The sequence below is a fragment of the Pongo abelii genome, chromosome 19, assembly GCF_028885655.2.
Source record: "Pongo abelii isolate AG06213 chromosome 19, NHGRI_mPonAbe1-v2.0_pri, whole genome shotgun sequence".
NCBI classification, from domain to species: domain Eukaryota; kingdom Metazoa; phylum Chordata; class Mammalia; order Primates; family Hominidae; genus Pongo; species Pongo abelii.
The window spans coordinates 17,927,279-17,942,308 of NC_072004.2; the positions used below are offsets into that span (position 1 = coordinate 17,927,279).

General features: G+C 50.1%; 1 protein-coding gene across 3 annotated transcripts in view; it reads left to right on the forward strand.

The window, feature by feature from the left end:
- Window positions 1-15,030, forward strand: part of SHMT1 (serine hydroxymethyltransferase 1) — a 34,428-nt gene that overhangs the window by 18,245 nt on the left and 1,153 nt on the right. For all 3 annotated transcript variants that reach the window (XM_054535096.2, XM_054535095.2, NM_001131150.1), the window contains 6 exon segments: window positions 4,834-4,915; window positions 5,390-5,602; window positions 8,425-8,541; window positions 10,810-10,932; window positions 13,392-13,508; window positions 14,681-14,791. In XM_054535096.2, the coding sequence (XP_054391071.1) occupies window positions 4,834-4,915; window positions 5,390-5,602; window positions 8,425-8,541; window positions 10,810-10,932; window positions 13,392-13,508; window positions 14,681-14,791 (763 nt within the window).

Below are 15,030 nucleotides of genomic sequence, written 5' to 3' on the forward strand. Positions count from 1 at the left end.
CCAGGCACAGTTGCTCATGCTTGTAATCCCAGCACTTTGGGAGGCTGAGGCAGGCGGATCATGAGGTCGGGAGTTTGAGACCAGCCTGGTCAACACAGTGAAACCCCGTCTCTACTAAAAATACATGGTGGTGCGCTCCTGTAATCCCAGCACTTTGGGAGGCTGAGGTGGGCGGATCATCCGAGGTCAGGAATTCAAGACCAGCCTGGCCAATATGGTGAAACCCTTCTCTACTAAAAATACAGAAATTAGCCGGACATGGTGGTGGGCACCTGTAATCCTAGCTACTCAGGAGGCTGAGGCAGGAGAACCACTTAAACCTGGGAGGCAGAGGTTGCAGTGAGCCAAGACTGCACCAGTGCACTCCAGCCTAGGTGACAGAGCAAGACTCCATCTCCAAAAAAAAAAAGAAAGAATCTGCATCCCGCATCCAGTTCCCTCCAGCCACCCCCGTCTTTGATGTACATTGTGCAGGCTGCAGTCTTTTGGGTGCAGTGAGGGGACCCACCTCAGGATGGGCATGGAGAGGTGGGGCCTGGGACCCTGGCCAGCTTGGGCGGCAGGAGGTGCAGCTCACCCACTGTGGGGGTGATTTGACTCCTGCCCTTGGTGGACAGGAGGAGGAGACAGACCTTACTGGCATTCACCAGCAGCCAGAGGCAGCTCACCTCCACCCCACCGGGCTGCAGAGTTGGAGGTCGGGGGTGTTCCAGGGTCACTGCCCTGCCCAGCCTTCACCAGACCTTCTGCCTCCACTTTCAGCCCCTGCCCCCTTCCACAGCAAGAGCCCCACGCAGAGCCAGGCTAGAGCAACAGCAACATTAACCTTCTATTTTGTGTTTTTGGCCCATCCCCACTGTGACTCGAGAATTCCTCCCTGTCCCTGGTCCTGAGTGACTGCTGGGGTCTCCTTCCTTATCCTCTGGGCACTGTGGACCCCATCTGCAGTTTATTATAAATGCCTGTGAATTCTTCTAGGAGTTGTTCTGTTGTCTCATTTTCAAGACTAAAAAAAGAAAAACCTTTGAAAAACCCATTAAATTAAAAAGGGAGAAAGCAGCACAGGCTTTTGTTTTTTTTTTTATTTTTATTTTTTATTTTATTTTTTTTGGTAATTGTGGCTACACAAAAAATTTTAGAATTATGTCCATTTTTTTAACCTTTTTTTTTTTTTTTTTTTCCTTTTTGGGGAGAATAAGGTCTCACTATGTTGCCCAAGCGGGTCTCAAACTCCTGGACTCAAGCTGTCCTCCTGCCTCTGCCTCCCTAAGAGCTGGGATTACAGGCGTGAGCCACCATGCCTGGTGAATTACGTCCATTTTTACTGGAGGTCAGCTGTTGATATTTCATAAAATGGTTTGGTTTCTTTGCCAAATTCAGGTGACTGAGAAAGAACCACACCTTTGAAGCAAAACACAGCAAACAAAACCACAAATCATCTTTCAGTTTGACTTTCTAGATGAGGTCTTGGTTTCTGAAACTTTGTGGCAAGCTTCTATAGTTGGGTTGGATTATAAGTGCCTTTTTTATTTGGAAAGAGTGACCACCAATCCTGAAACCTTTCACTCCAGATGTGCTGGTAGTTCCTGAGGGGGACACCCAGGTAAGAGGAAGGAAGGTTGGGGCAGGGCCTTCAGAACAGGGAGCCTCTCTGCCCGTCTGCTCTTCCCTGAGGCTTCTCAGATCCCAGAGCCCAGTTTTTCCTGTGGTGCACTCTGTGCTCTGCTGGTTATGTGTGCTTCCCCGTGACTTTTTTTTTTTTTTTTAAAGACAGCATCTGGCTCTGTCTCCCAGGCTGGAGTGCAGTGGCTCTGTCTCGGCTCACTGCAACCTCTGCCTCCCGGGCTCAAGCGATCTTCCCTCTTCAGCCTCCCGAGTAGCTGGGACTAGAGGCGCATGCCACCATACCTGGCTAATTTTTGTATTTTTTGTGGAGATAAGGTTTTGCCATGTTGCCCAGGCTGGTCTTGAACTCCTGGGCTTAAGTGATCTGCCCAACTCAGCCTCCCAAAGTGCTGGTATTACAGGCATGAGCCACCGTATCTGGCTGACCCCTTTTTTTTTTTTTTTTTCTGAGACAAAGTTTCGCTCTTGTCGCCCAGGCCGGAGTGCAGTGGCACGATCTCAGCTTACTGCAACCTCTGCCTCCCGGGTTTAAGTGATTCTCCTCCCTCAGCTTCCCAGATCGCTGGGACTGCAGGTGTGTACCACCATGCCTGGCTAATTTTGTGTTTTTAGTAGAGGTGGGGTTTCACCATGTTGGCCAGGCTGGTCTTGAACTCCTGACCTCAGGTGATCCACCCACCTCGGCCTCCCAAAGTGCTGAGATTACAGATGTGAGCCACCACGCCTGGCTGACCCATATGTTTATAGAAGTTTAATAAAATGAACTTCCTAAGAGATGTGTTGCCAGAAAAGAAAAATAAATTATTTTAAATTTTACATTGAGATCTACAATCTGTTTGGAATTGACTTTTTTTAAACAAATTATATATAATTATGGGATGCACAGTGATGTTATGATTTGTATATATGGTGTGGAATTATTGAATCAAGTTAACTAACATATCCCACTCCTTAAATATTTATTATTTTTCTTCCTGTCTAACTGCAACTTTGTACCCTTTGCTCAGTATCTCTCCATTGTCTGCCACCCTCCAGTGACTGGTAACCACATTCTTCCCTGCTTCTGTGAGTTTGATTGTTTTATTTATTTATTTTATTTTATTTATTTTTTTTGAGACAGAGTCTCACTTTGTCGCCCAGGCTGGAGTGCAGTGCCACCATCTCAACTCACTGCAACCTCCGCCTCCTGGGTTCGAGTGATTCTCCTGCCTCAGCCTCCCAAGTAGCTGGGATTACAGGCACACGCCACCATGCCTGGCTAATTTTTGTATGTTTAGTAGAGACGGGGTTTCACTTTGTTAGCCAGGCTGGTCTCAAACTCCTGTCCTCAGGTGGTCCACCTGCCTCGGCCTCCCAAAGTGCTGGAACTGCAGGCATGAGCCACTGCGCCCAGCAGTTCGATTGTTTTAGATTTCACATAGAAGTAAGATCACATGGCCAGGTGCGGTGGCTCACACCTATAATCTCAGCACTTTGGGAGGTCGAGGTAGGAGGCTCACTTGAGTCCAGGAGTTCGAGACCAGCCTGGGCAACATGGCGAAACCCCATCTCTACAAAAATACAAAAATTAGCCGGGTGTGGTGGCACTGCCTGTGGTCCCAGCTATTCAGGAGGCTGAGTGGGAGAATCACTTGAGTCCAGGAGGCGGAGGTTGCAGTGAGCCGAGATGGCGCCACTGCACTCCAGCCTGGGTGACAGAGTGAGACTCTGTCTTAAAAAAGAAGTGAGATCATGCAGTATTTGTCTTTCTGAGCCTGGCCTATTTCACTTAGCATAAGGTCCTCCAAGTCCATCGGTCTTGTTGCAAATGACAGAATTTCTTTTTTCAGGCTGATTATTATTACATTGTGTATATATATATATGTGTCACATTTCCTTTGTCCATTCATCTGTTGATGGACATGGGTTTATTCTGTAACTTGGCTATTGTGAATAGTGCCGCAGTGAACATGGGAGTGCACGTGTCTCTTTGACATACTGATTTCAAGTTCTTAGGATATAGATTCACAAGTGGGACTGCTGAATATGGAATTGATTTCTGTGAGTGAGGCGGGCATCCAGATAACATTTTTGTCCAAATAGATGCCCAGTTGATCTAGTGCCATTGATTGAAAAGGTCATCCTCTTCCCACTGCACTGCAGCATCACCATTGGCATGGATCGAATGACCTGTGTTGCATGTGGTTCTGCTTCTGGTTAAGCCAGATGCTCTGCCCTTCCACGAGTGCATGCTGCCTTAATTACTATAATTTGTCAAGCATTTTGTGACACAAAATACACAACGCAATGATGTTTTGTGTAAAGGTTTGGTATGATTTTCCTTTTATGGTTTTTGTTATTTACATCTGTATACTTTTTGGTTTTCCTTTTTTTTTGAGATGGAGTCTCGCTCTGTCGCCCAGGCTGGAGTGCTGGAGTGCAGTGACACAACCTCAGCTCACTGCAAGCTCCACCTCCCGGGTTCACGCCATTCTCCTGCCTCAGCCTCCCAAGTAGCTGGGACTACAGGCACCCGCCACCATGTCTTGCTAATTTTTTGTATTTTTAGTAGAGACGGGGTTTCACCGTGTAGCCAGGATGGTCTCGATCTCCTGACCTCATGATCTGCCCGCCTCAGCCTTCCAAAGTGCTGGGATTACAGGTGTGAGCCACCACGCCCAGCCCCTACTTTTTGTTTTTCAATGCTGTACCCAGTGACCTTGCTAAATTTGCTTATTCTAACAGTTGGCCCCAGCATCTTGATTTTCTAGGTATATTGTGTTGTCTGTGTGTAATGTCAGTTTTTAAATTTCTTCTTTCCTAATCGTTATGCCTTTTGTTTCTTTTTCTTGCTTCATTATACTTGGAATAGAAGTGGTATTAGCAGGCATTTTGGTCTTGTTCCTGAAGGTAACCGTTTTGATTTACATTGTGTGGTCCCGTCACATTTGTTTCATTCTGCAGGTGCTTTTTGGTTCCTTCTCAGGGGGTAGTGCCCCAGCAGCAGGGCTCACTACAACCCTGGGACTCCTCAGGGACTCCTGGGTCTGTGAGCCATACTTGGTTGAGCAGGCTGAACACACCAGTATCCATCCTGTCTCACTCTCAAGTCCTCATCTAGGACATCATTCCTCTTGTCATGGCGGGTGGAGCAAGTTCAAGTGGGAGGACAGGAGGCAGGTGTGGCTGGAAGAAGCAGCCTGAACCTGCCTCCGTGACATTCCACAGGTGAACCCAGACACTGGCTACATCAACTATGACCAGCTGGAGGAGAATGCACGCCTCTTCCACCCGAAGCTGATCATCGCAGGTGATGCGCGGGGTGGAAAGTGACCTTGTTCACCAGTAGCCTGGTGCCCCCTACAGAATGAGGATGGAAAGATGTTCCCACCCTGTTGAGCCCACTGCTAGTTTCTGCCCTGGATAACTGAGTTTCTGGGGTCCACATATATTAATTTCTTTCAGGATACAGATGTGTGTTTGCTGCTTTTTGTGCTATGTAGATTAAGATCTGAGACTGTTCTCAGAGAAGCATCTAGAAATGTCAGGCCCTGACTGGGCTGGCAATAGTAGTTGGGGCCATCTCAACCAACAAGAAGTTGAAGAGTTAGAGTGGTTGCCTTTAGCACAGAGGTGCTTTTTGAGGGCATTCTCCATTTTTGCTCTGAGATTTTAGGGGAAGAAATCTAGGCTTTCAGATCTGCATATCTAGAGGCCACTGTGAAGCCAACTCAGCTGGCCCATGGAGATCTCTGATGCAGCTGTGTCACCTTTCCTGTCTCAGGAACCAGCTGCTACTCCCGAAACCTGGACTATGCCCGGCTGCGGAAGATTGCAGATGAGAACGGGGCGTATCTCATGGCGGACATGGCTCACATCAGCGGGCTGGTGGCGGCTGGTGTGGTGCCCTCCCCATTTGAACACTGCCACGTGGTGACCACCACCACTCACAAGACCCTGCGAGGCTGCCGAGCTGGCATGATCTTCTACCGGAAAGGTGCGCTCCCGAATGTTGGGTACAGACGGGTACCGTGGTTTACATTTCTCCTGTGGGGGTTCAGATTCAGTTGAGGGAGCTGAAAAAAACTCTGACCTGGGATCCTTGGAAAATATTAAGATCCCAGTCCCTTAAAGAGCTGCTTAGGAAGGAGCAGTGACAGGCTTTACAGAAAGGATTCCTGGCCAGGTGCGGTGGCTCGCGCCTGTAATCCCAGCACTTTGGGAGGCCGACTTGGGCAGATCACGAGGTCAGAAGATCAAGACCGTCCTGGCTAACACGGTGAAACCCCATCTCTACTAAAAACACAAAAAATTAGCCAGGTGTGGTGGTGGGCACCTGTAGTCCCAGCTACTTGGGAGGCGAAGGCAGGAGAATGGCGTGAGCCTGGGAGGCGGAGCTTGCAGTGAGCCGAGATTGTGCCACTGTACTCCAGCCTGGGCGACAGAGCGAGACTCCGTCTCAAAAAATAAAAAATAAAAAAATAAAGAAAGGAATCCCCAGAAGGAGACCGTCAGCCACAGCTCCTGCTTCACTTTTGTGCATCCAGGTCCTAGGAACACAGGAGGGGGATCAGCAACCACTATGTGTTAGGATGATGCCGGTCGCTGAACTCGAGAGGCAGGTGTTTGAATGAAAGGAGGGTGCGTGGCTGGCTGGGGGCTACTGGGAGGCCTCACAAGGCTGCATTATTCTGGTGAACTTACAGTGGTCCATCATGTTTCTCAAAGAGAAAGACTCATAGTAGTCAAACTAGAAGACATGGATGTATAAACATTAATATCATTTTAGTGAAGGTTTTTCTTTCCATTACCTTATAACCTACCCCTAGGCACTCCCCTTATTTTCAAATTCCCATACCTGGGAAAGCCTGTTAGCAGTCAGGTCATCATTTAGCCTGTGGTGAGACCTGATGCGCCAACTTTGCATAAGCAGAGACACCAGCCCTCTGGTGACTACATTACTCTTACCTGATGCAGGGTCTTCTTGCCCAGCCCCTGGCTGGGACTAGACACAGCCACATGCCCCCTCAGCTTCTCAGCACCCCATTGCCTCTCTGCTCCTCCAAGGACCGTTTTTAGCTGTGCTGATGTTTCTGAGGCAGGTAGCCATTCCCACCCGCCCAGGAGACATTTGGTTTTTTCCCCCACTGTGTGTTGATGTGATTCACTTCACCCAGTGCTGAGGGACTCTGGAGCCAGCCTATCAGAGCAAATACTGGCTCTGCCACACACCCTCTGTATGACTTTAGGGCTAGTTGTGCAGCCTCTCTGTTCCCATTTCCTCACCTCTAGAGTGGGGACTGTAATAATAGTAACTGTCCCTTTGGACTGCTGTTTTGAGGATTAAATGAATTTATGTAAAATGATTAGAGCAGTTCTTGGCTCACTAGAAGCTCTAGATAGATGTTAATTGTTACCGATTATGACTGAATAGTAGCTATTATTGATGGTTAACTTTTTCTCAGAAAGGAACCTTATTCTTCATATTAGCCACATGAGCATTGTCTCTTTCACCGCATCTTGGAGACTCTTTAAATTTTATTTTTGGGGACAGGGTCTCATTCTGTCACTCAGGCTGCAGTGCAATGGTGCAATCAAAGCTCACTGCAACTTCAACTTCCTGGGCCCAAGCAATCCTCCTACCTCACCCTCCCACGTAGCTGGGACCACAAGTACGCGCCACCATGCCTGGCTAATTTTTAAATTTTTCTGTGGACATGGGTTCTCTCTTTGTTGCTCATGCTGGTCTTGAACTCCTGGGTTTAAGTGATCCTCCCACCTCTGCCTCCCAAAGTGCTGGGATTACATGGACATTTTTTTTTTTCCCGGAGATGGAGTTTTGCTCTTGTCACCCAGGCTGGAGTGCAGTGGTACAATCTTGGCTCACTGCAACCTCCGCCTCCCAGGTTCAACCCTTTCTCCTGCTTCAGCCTCCCAAGTAGCTGGAATTACAGGTGCCTGCCACCACGCCCAGCTAATTTTTGTATTATTAGTAGAGACAGGGTTTCACTATGTTGACCAGGCTGGTCTTGAACTCCTGACCTTAATTGATCCACCTGCCTCAGCCTCCCAAAGTGCTGGGATTACAGGCGTGAACCACCACGCCCAGCCACATGGACATTTCTTTAAGGAAAGATGTCCAGGGCAAATTCTTGAATTCTTGGTTACAATGTCAGTGGAGGGAAATTTCTGCCCCCCCTTTTTTTTTTTTTTTTTTTGAGACAGAGTGTCACTCTGTCACCCAGGCTGGAGTGCAGTGGCGCGATCTCGGCTCACTGCAACCTCTGCCTCCCGGGTTCAAGCGATTCTTCTGCCTCAGCCTCCCGAGTAGCTGGGACTACAGGTGCGCACCACCACACCCGGCTAATTTTTGTATTTTTAGTAGAGACGGGGTTTCACCATGTTGGCCAGACTAGTCGCAAACTTCTGACCTCGTGATCCGCCCGCTTTGGCCTCCCAAAGTGCTGGGATTACAGGTGTGAGCCACCGCGTCCAGCCTGTCCTTTCATTTTTAAGGCCTTGTTCTAGTTGTGTTAAGAAGAGATGCCATCAGAGGAGGCAGGTGGACAGCTGAGGTGCTGAAACCAGCATTCCAGCCAGAGTCCTCCATGATGTCCTCATTTCCAAAAAATAAGGATGCTGGTCTGCCCTCAGGAGGCAAGGGCCCCCTCTGCTCCGCTGCATTACAAACCAGTTCTCCATGCCAGGATAAAGGCCAGGCTTGTGCTTGATACTTCCCTGGCCAGTCTGGGTTTGAGCCTAAAAAGAAAAAGAGGGGACAGCCCGTATGATCCCATTGTGATGTTTTTCTTCCTCCAGGAGTGCAAAGTGTGGATCCCAAGACTGGCAAAGAGATTCTGTACAACCTGGAGTCTCTCATCAATTCTGCTGTGTTCCCTGGCCTGCAGGGAGGTCCCCACAACCACGCCATTGCGGGTAAAACATCATCTGCCTCTGTTCATCCTGTGGCCCCTAATTCCCATCTCACCTGTCCTCCAAAATTGTGTGCCAGGACTTCCACACTGGGGAAAAAGCTGGAGGGCTGTCTCTGTCCAGGAGATGCTAACACGGAGTAGGGCATGGTTGAGACTGGCCTAAGGTAGGGACAGTAGGGAATGGCGTCCACTCCACGTGTACGGCCAACCAGAGGCAAACCTGTGGGTCAGGCCGAGTTTTGTAAAGTACATGGCGCCCTCTTAGGGAAGGAATCTTGATAGTTAGGAGAGGGCAAAGCACAGGTGAGAGAGATTGGGGTCCAGACCCTGCAGGATGAGCCCCCTTGCCCTTGATGGACCTAGTCTGTGGCGGTGGAGGCCCCTGTGTCTGACCCTCACACCCTGCACCAGTGCCACGTCAGTGACTCCTGAGTCAGATTCCATGCCTGCCCAGCAGGTTCTCATTGACTTGTTCTTTGTCTCTTTGTACAAGTAGCTTAGGACATTTGTGATGACTCAAGAGTTATCCCGCTGCCTTCATGGAACAAGGACATTGGTAGCACTCATTCCCGCTAAGGGGCTCAGGATGAAGGTGTAGCTTCTCAGTCAGGAGACGCACGAGCACTTCTAGAGAGGAACCTGGGGACAGCAGCGATTGGGAGATATTAGGCATAAGGGGTGGAAGGAGCTGGGGTCCCAGGTGTGTTCTCATGTTCTCCCATCACACCTACACACTTGGCACCCACGGCTGCTTCAACTCTGGGATGCAGGGATCACCCCATCCCCAGCTGCTCTGGACGCCCTTTCCAGTTGTTTTCACAAGTATTGATTGGAGGCTCTGTGCGGGACGCAGGCCCGTGGGTTCTCCTTATCCTCCATTCTCTGTGTCCCTTGAAGCAGCCCTCAGGACTGAATGTGAGATACCAGGTAAGTCTGAATGGTGCAGGGTAGGACGAAGGCTGCACCTCCTACCTGCGCTCTGACCTAGAGAGCTGCATAATCTGGCATCAGAGCACCGGCTCTTACGGCTGCTAAGTAATCGTTTTCACACATCAAGATTAAAAAGGATGTAAAATCCATCTTGCTTAACAGCTTTGGTATGGTAATGTTAGCACAGAACTTCCATGCTTAGGGAAAGGTTACCTCAACAGCAGTTCCTCAGAGAGAAGCAGATCACCTGGGCGCGTTGGCTCATGCCTATAATCCCAGCACTTTGGGAGGCTGAGGCGGGCGGGTCACTTGAGCCCAGGAGTTTGAGACCAGCCTGGCCAACATGGAGAAAGCCCGTCTACCAAAAATATAAAAAATTAGCCAGGCGTGGCCAGGCGCAGTGGCTCATGCCTGTAGTCCCAGCACTTTGGGAGGCCGAGATGGACGGATCACTTGAGGTCAGGAGTTCCAGACCAGCTTGGCCAACATACAGTGAAACCCTGTCTCTACTAAAAAATACAAAAATTAGCTGGATGTGGTGGCACGTGCCTGTAGTCCCAGCTACTTGGGAAGCTGAGGCAGGAGAATCGCTTGAACCCGGGAGGCGGAGGTTGCAGTGAGCCAAGATTGCGCCACTGCACTCTAGCCTCGGCGACAGAGCGAGACTCCATCTTTCAAAAAAAATTAGCTATGTGTGGTAGGATGCACCTGTAGTCCCACCTACTCGGGAGACTGAGATGGGAGGATCATCTGAGCCCTGAATGTCAAGGCTGCAGTGAACTGTGATCACGCCACTGTACTCCAGCCTGGGCAATGGGAGTGAGACCCTGTCTCAAAAAATATAAAAATGAAAAAATTTTTTGGCCGGGCAAGGTGCTCATGCCTGTAATCCCAGCACTTGGGGAGGCCAAGGCAGGCGGGTCACTTGAGGTCAGGAGTTCAAGACCAGCCTGGCCAATATAGTGAAACCCTGTCTCTACTAAAAATACCAACAAAAATTAGTTGGGCATGGTGGCATGTGCCTGTAGTCCCAGCTGTTCGGGATGCCGAGGCAGAAGAATCACTTGAACCTGGGAGGCAGAGGTTGCAGTGAGCTGAGATCACACCACTGCACTCCAGCCTGGGCAACAAGAGTGAAACTCCATCTCAAAAAAAATAAAAATAATAGTAAAAATTTTTTTAAAATATATCATTTTGGAGGAAAATGTAATCCAACCCAAAAGCAAGGGGTGACATTGAAAAGCAAGGAAGCTTGAGTAAAAACAGGAATGTTGTTTTGACTCATCATCTGGGTATGATTCTATCCTAGCCTCCTGACCCATTGTCTCTTCCTGTCCAGGGGTTGCTGTGGCACTGAAGCAAGCTATGACTCTGGAATTTAAAGTTTATCAACACCAGGTGGTGGCCAACTGCAGGGCTCTGTCTGAGGCACTGACGGAGCTGGGCTACAAAATAGTCACAGGTACAGACACAGATGGTGTTCAGCAGGCCTGTTGTTCTGGTTGTATTAAGGTTTGCTTCTCAGTTTATGCAACCAGGATGTGGCCCAGGCTCTGCTGCTGCAGCTGCAATGACTGGGGCCCAGCTTGGGAGGAGGTCAGCCTCGCCTCCAGCTGGAAAGCCTCCCCCTGCCTCAGACCAGCCAACCGCCCCCTTGGGTGAGCCACAGATGATGGGAATAGTGGTTGCCATAGGTCACCAGCATAAGGACTGCTTGTCCTCAGAACAGCTTTGCAGGAGGATGACCTGAGGCTCAACTGAGAGGTTGGGCTGTAGTGGTCACAGACCTGGTAGGTGGCAGAGCCAGGACTGTGTGGTGATGCCTCACACTGTGCCATGGGAGTGTCTTCTCTCACCCCACAGGGCTGGGGGTGCAGGGGCTCTCCCCTCCCAGTTTGCTGCATGTTCCTGGGGAGTTGGCTTGCCATAGCCATGTTTGCTTGGATCTGTACATTCTGGAGCTGATGGGCTGTGAATGAGATGGACTTCCCAGGTCAGGGCCCCACTCTATGGTGCCATCCACCTCACAGTCACTGCAGCTTTCCACGGGGAGAACGCATTTTTTTGGCAGGCAGCATACTCAGTCCTCCTGAGGAAGGGCGACTTTATACCTAGTCCCACAAGACTGCCGATTGTGCTAGCAGTGGTGTGGTCCAGGAATATGGGTCCTGCTGTGTGTAGACCCGAGTGCCCACTCTCTGCACCGTGTCCTTTGCCCTTTACAGGGATTACAGGCCCCCTGGTCTAAGGAGTGGGGCTCCCACCCAATCCTGCATGTGCAGCAGCGCCTGAGAAGGCCAGGCCAGTGCTGTCTCCTCAGCAGTACCAGCCACACCCTCTTTTATGTTCTACTTCACTTACTTTCTGTTCTCCCTTCATCCTCCATGTCTTCAAATAATAAAGCTCAAGAAGTCCTCGTGCAGACTGTGAACTTCAGGGTGCTTTAGCTCAGGAGTCCCCAGCCTCCAGGCCACGGACTAGTACTGGTTTGTGGTCTGTTAGGAACCCGGCCGCACAGCAGGAAGTGAGCTGGGCCGAGAGCATTGCCACCTGAGCTCCGCCTCCTGTCAGATCATTAGATTCTCATAGAAGCTGAACCCTGTTTTGAACTGCACATGTGAGGGATCTAGGTTGGGCCTAGACACTTTCAAGAAACTATCTTTTTTTTCCTTCTGATTATACCTGCATCCTTATGAGAATCTAATGCCCAATAATCTGAGGTGGAAGTTTCATCCCAAAACCATCCCCCGATGCCATCCGTGGAAAAACTGTCTTCCACATAACCAGTTCCTGGTGCCAAAAAGGTTGGGGACCACTGCTTTAGGTCCCTGTTTCTTAAACTTCGATGTGCACACCACCCCTGGGGCTGTTGGTGCAATGCAGATTCTGACCAGGCCTTGGGTGATGCTGGTCTGGGAGCCACCCTTGGAGTTGTGAGGGTTTAGGCCATAGTCCCTGTCACCATGAGCATCTCATGGCATGGGCCTGCCCTCTCCCTGGTGACTTTGTCATTGTCACTCTGCCATCTGAGGACCCGATGCACACAGCTGAAACAGATAATGCTTGCGAATGCCCTCTTTGGTGCCTGGTGCTATGAGAAGCACTATGTCCAGTATCTTACTTAAACCTCAGGACAGCCCTGTGAATTATTGGTCTTTTTGTTACAAATGGGCATCTGAGGTTTCACAATGTTGAGCTGCCTGCCTAAAGCCACACAGCAAGTGGGTGGGCACAGCTGGGGGGCTGCAAAGCCAAGCTGGAGCCCTGGCTCACCCGCATCTTGAAAGGGATCCCCGCAACACAGCCCAGAAGCAGAGGTCCTAGTGCTGTCAGCACCCAAGGCAATACCCCAGCTTAATGAAGGTTCAAAGTGGAAGGATCCTCCTGTGTGACCTCGGGCCAGGTCCAGATAACTCTGTTAGCCTTGCTGTTGTCACCTTACCACTTTGATAATACCATCAGCCTCACAGGATCCAGGAAAAACCTACCACAGGCTACAGTGTCTGGCACCTAATGTGCTCTGTGAGCATGCCCCTTACCCCCCAGAGTAAACTGAACCGCTGCCCAATACTCATGCTGCCTTTCGGGGGAGCCTTTACCATCAATGTTAGAGAATTGCCCAAGCAACTTGTCAGAGAAAACAAGCCAGGAGCAGCCTGAGGAAGCTGTCCCTTCCCCATGGGAGTGTCAGGCCCTCTGCTGTATGATCAGTTACCCCTTTCAAAAGTGTTCTTTCCTTCCTTTCACATTCTTAGGCACGGGCATCTCTCGTGGGGATTAGAATCCCAGGCCGTGTGGTGGGGGTGCTCACCTTCCTGACCTCATCTGCTTTGGCTGCCTTTGTCCTCGCCTTCGTTTGTCAGAGATCCCTTCACAGCATAGAATTAGCCTGCATTGCTACGTGTCCAACTTTGTTTCCAGGTGGTTCTGACAACCATTTGATCCTCGTGGATCTCCGTTCCAAAGGCACAGATGGTGGAAGGGCTGAGAAGGTGCTAGAAGCCTGTTCTATTGCCTGCAACAAGAACACCTGTCCAGGTGAGAATCACCCTTGCCTTCTCCTTCACTCCTCTCCCATCTGCATTTCTTCTGGCCAAAGTTGTAGCTGATGAAGATAATGGCTCTGGGGACAGACCTCAGATAAAAACTGTAGTGGGGGCCGGACACGGTGGCTCATGCCTCTAATCCCAGCACTTTGGGAGGCTGAGGCAGGCGGATCACTTGAGGTCAGGAATTCGAGACCAGCCTGGCCAAAATGGTGAAACCCTGTCTCTACTAAAAATAGAAGAATTAGCTGGGCATGGTGGTGCATGCCCGTAATCCCAGCTACTCGGGAGGCTGAGGCAGAAGAGTCGCTTGAATCCGGGAGGCAGAGGTTGCGGTGAGTGGAGATTGTACCACGGCACTCCAGCCTGGGCAACAGAATGAGACTCTGCCTGAAAAAAAAAAAAACTGGGCCAGGCGCAGTGGTTCACACCTGTAATCCCAGCACTTTGGGAGGCCGAGGTGGGTGGATCACGAGGTCAGGAGATTGAGAAGCCTAACGCGGTGAAACCCCGTCTCTACTAAAAATGCTGTGGTGGCACGCACCACAGTCCCAGCTACTCAGGAGGCTGAGGCAGAAGAATCGCTTGAACCCAGGAGGCAGAGGCTGCACTGAGCCGACATCACGCCACTGCACTCCAGCTTAGGCGACAGAGTGAGACTCCGTCTCAAAAAAACAAAAACAAAAACAACAGAAAAAATGGAGCCGGGGCAGGGACCATACCTTGGCTGTCTCTTGGCTGTGCCTTTGTACTTGGCCCTGACCCTGCCAGGGAGCAAAAAGACTGATGTAGAGCCGTTGGAGGTGGTACATTCATTAGATGAGGGAGGTCAGGGCCTCTGGAATCCAGAGGCTGCATTTCTCTGTGGGTTAACAAAATATTGATGACGCATCTCAGACCCAGACAGATGTTACCCTCATTTTTAGGAGCAAGGTGCACATCAGACCACTTTGTGTACTAGTAATTAAGTCAGAGTGGCCAAAACGTGGTTGTGCCTCCTTGTGCCTTGGGTTGTACTTCAGTTTTTGAATCAGTTGTACTCCTTGCTAGAGACAGCCAGTATCCTCAGGCCAGTTCTCTTTTGCCCACATGTCCCTTTTTAAGTGCACCAGCATCACAGTGGTGACAATGTGACTTAGGGACAGAGCCCTGTTTATCTTGTAGGTGACAGAAGCGCTCTGCGGCCCAGTGGACTGCGGCTGGGGACCCCAGCACTGACGTCCCGTGGACTTTTGGAAAAAGACTTCCAAAAAGTAGCCCACTTTATTCACAGAGGTAAGGATAAAATTTTGGAAGCTGTATTTAGTTTCTGATTGTGATGAGTAGCTGAGACCCTGCCACTGAAAGACAATTCTGCACCAAGGCTGGGTGTTGGGGTGGGAGACAGCAAAAAACACTTACGTAAATCACCTTGTCTGAGAGGTTTATAAATTTGGGCTGCCCAGGACATCGGTCCAAGGGTGGGTGCATCCGAGAGTAATTGAGGTAAGCATGGAGACCTTGTGCCCTGCCGC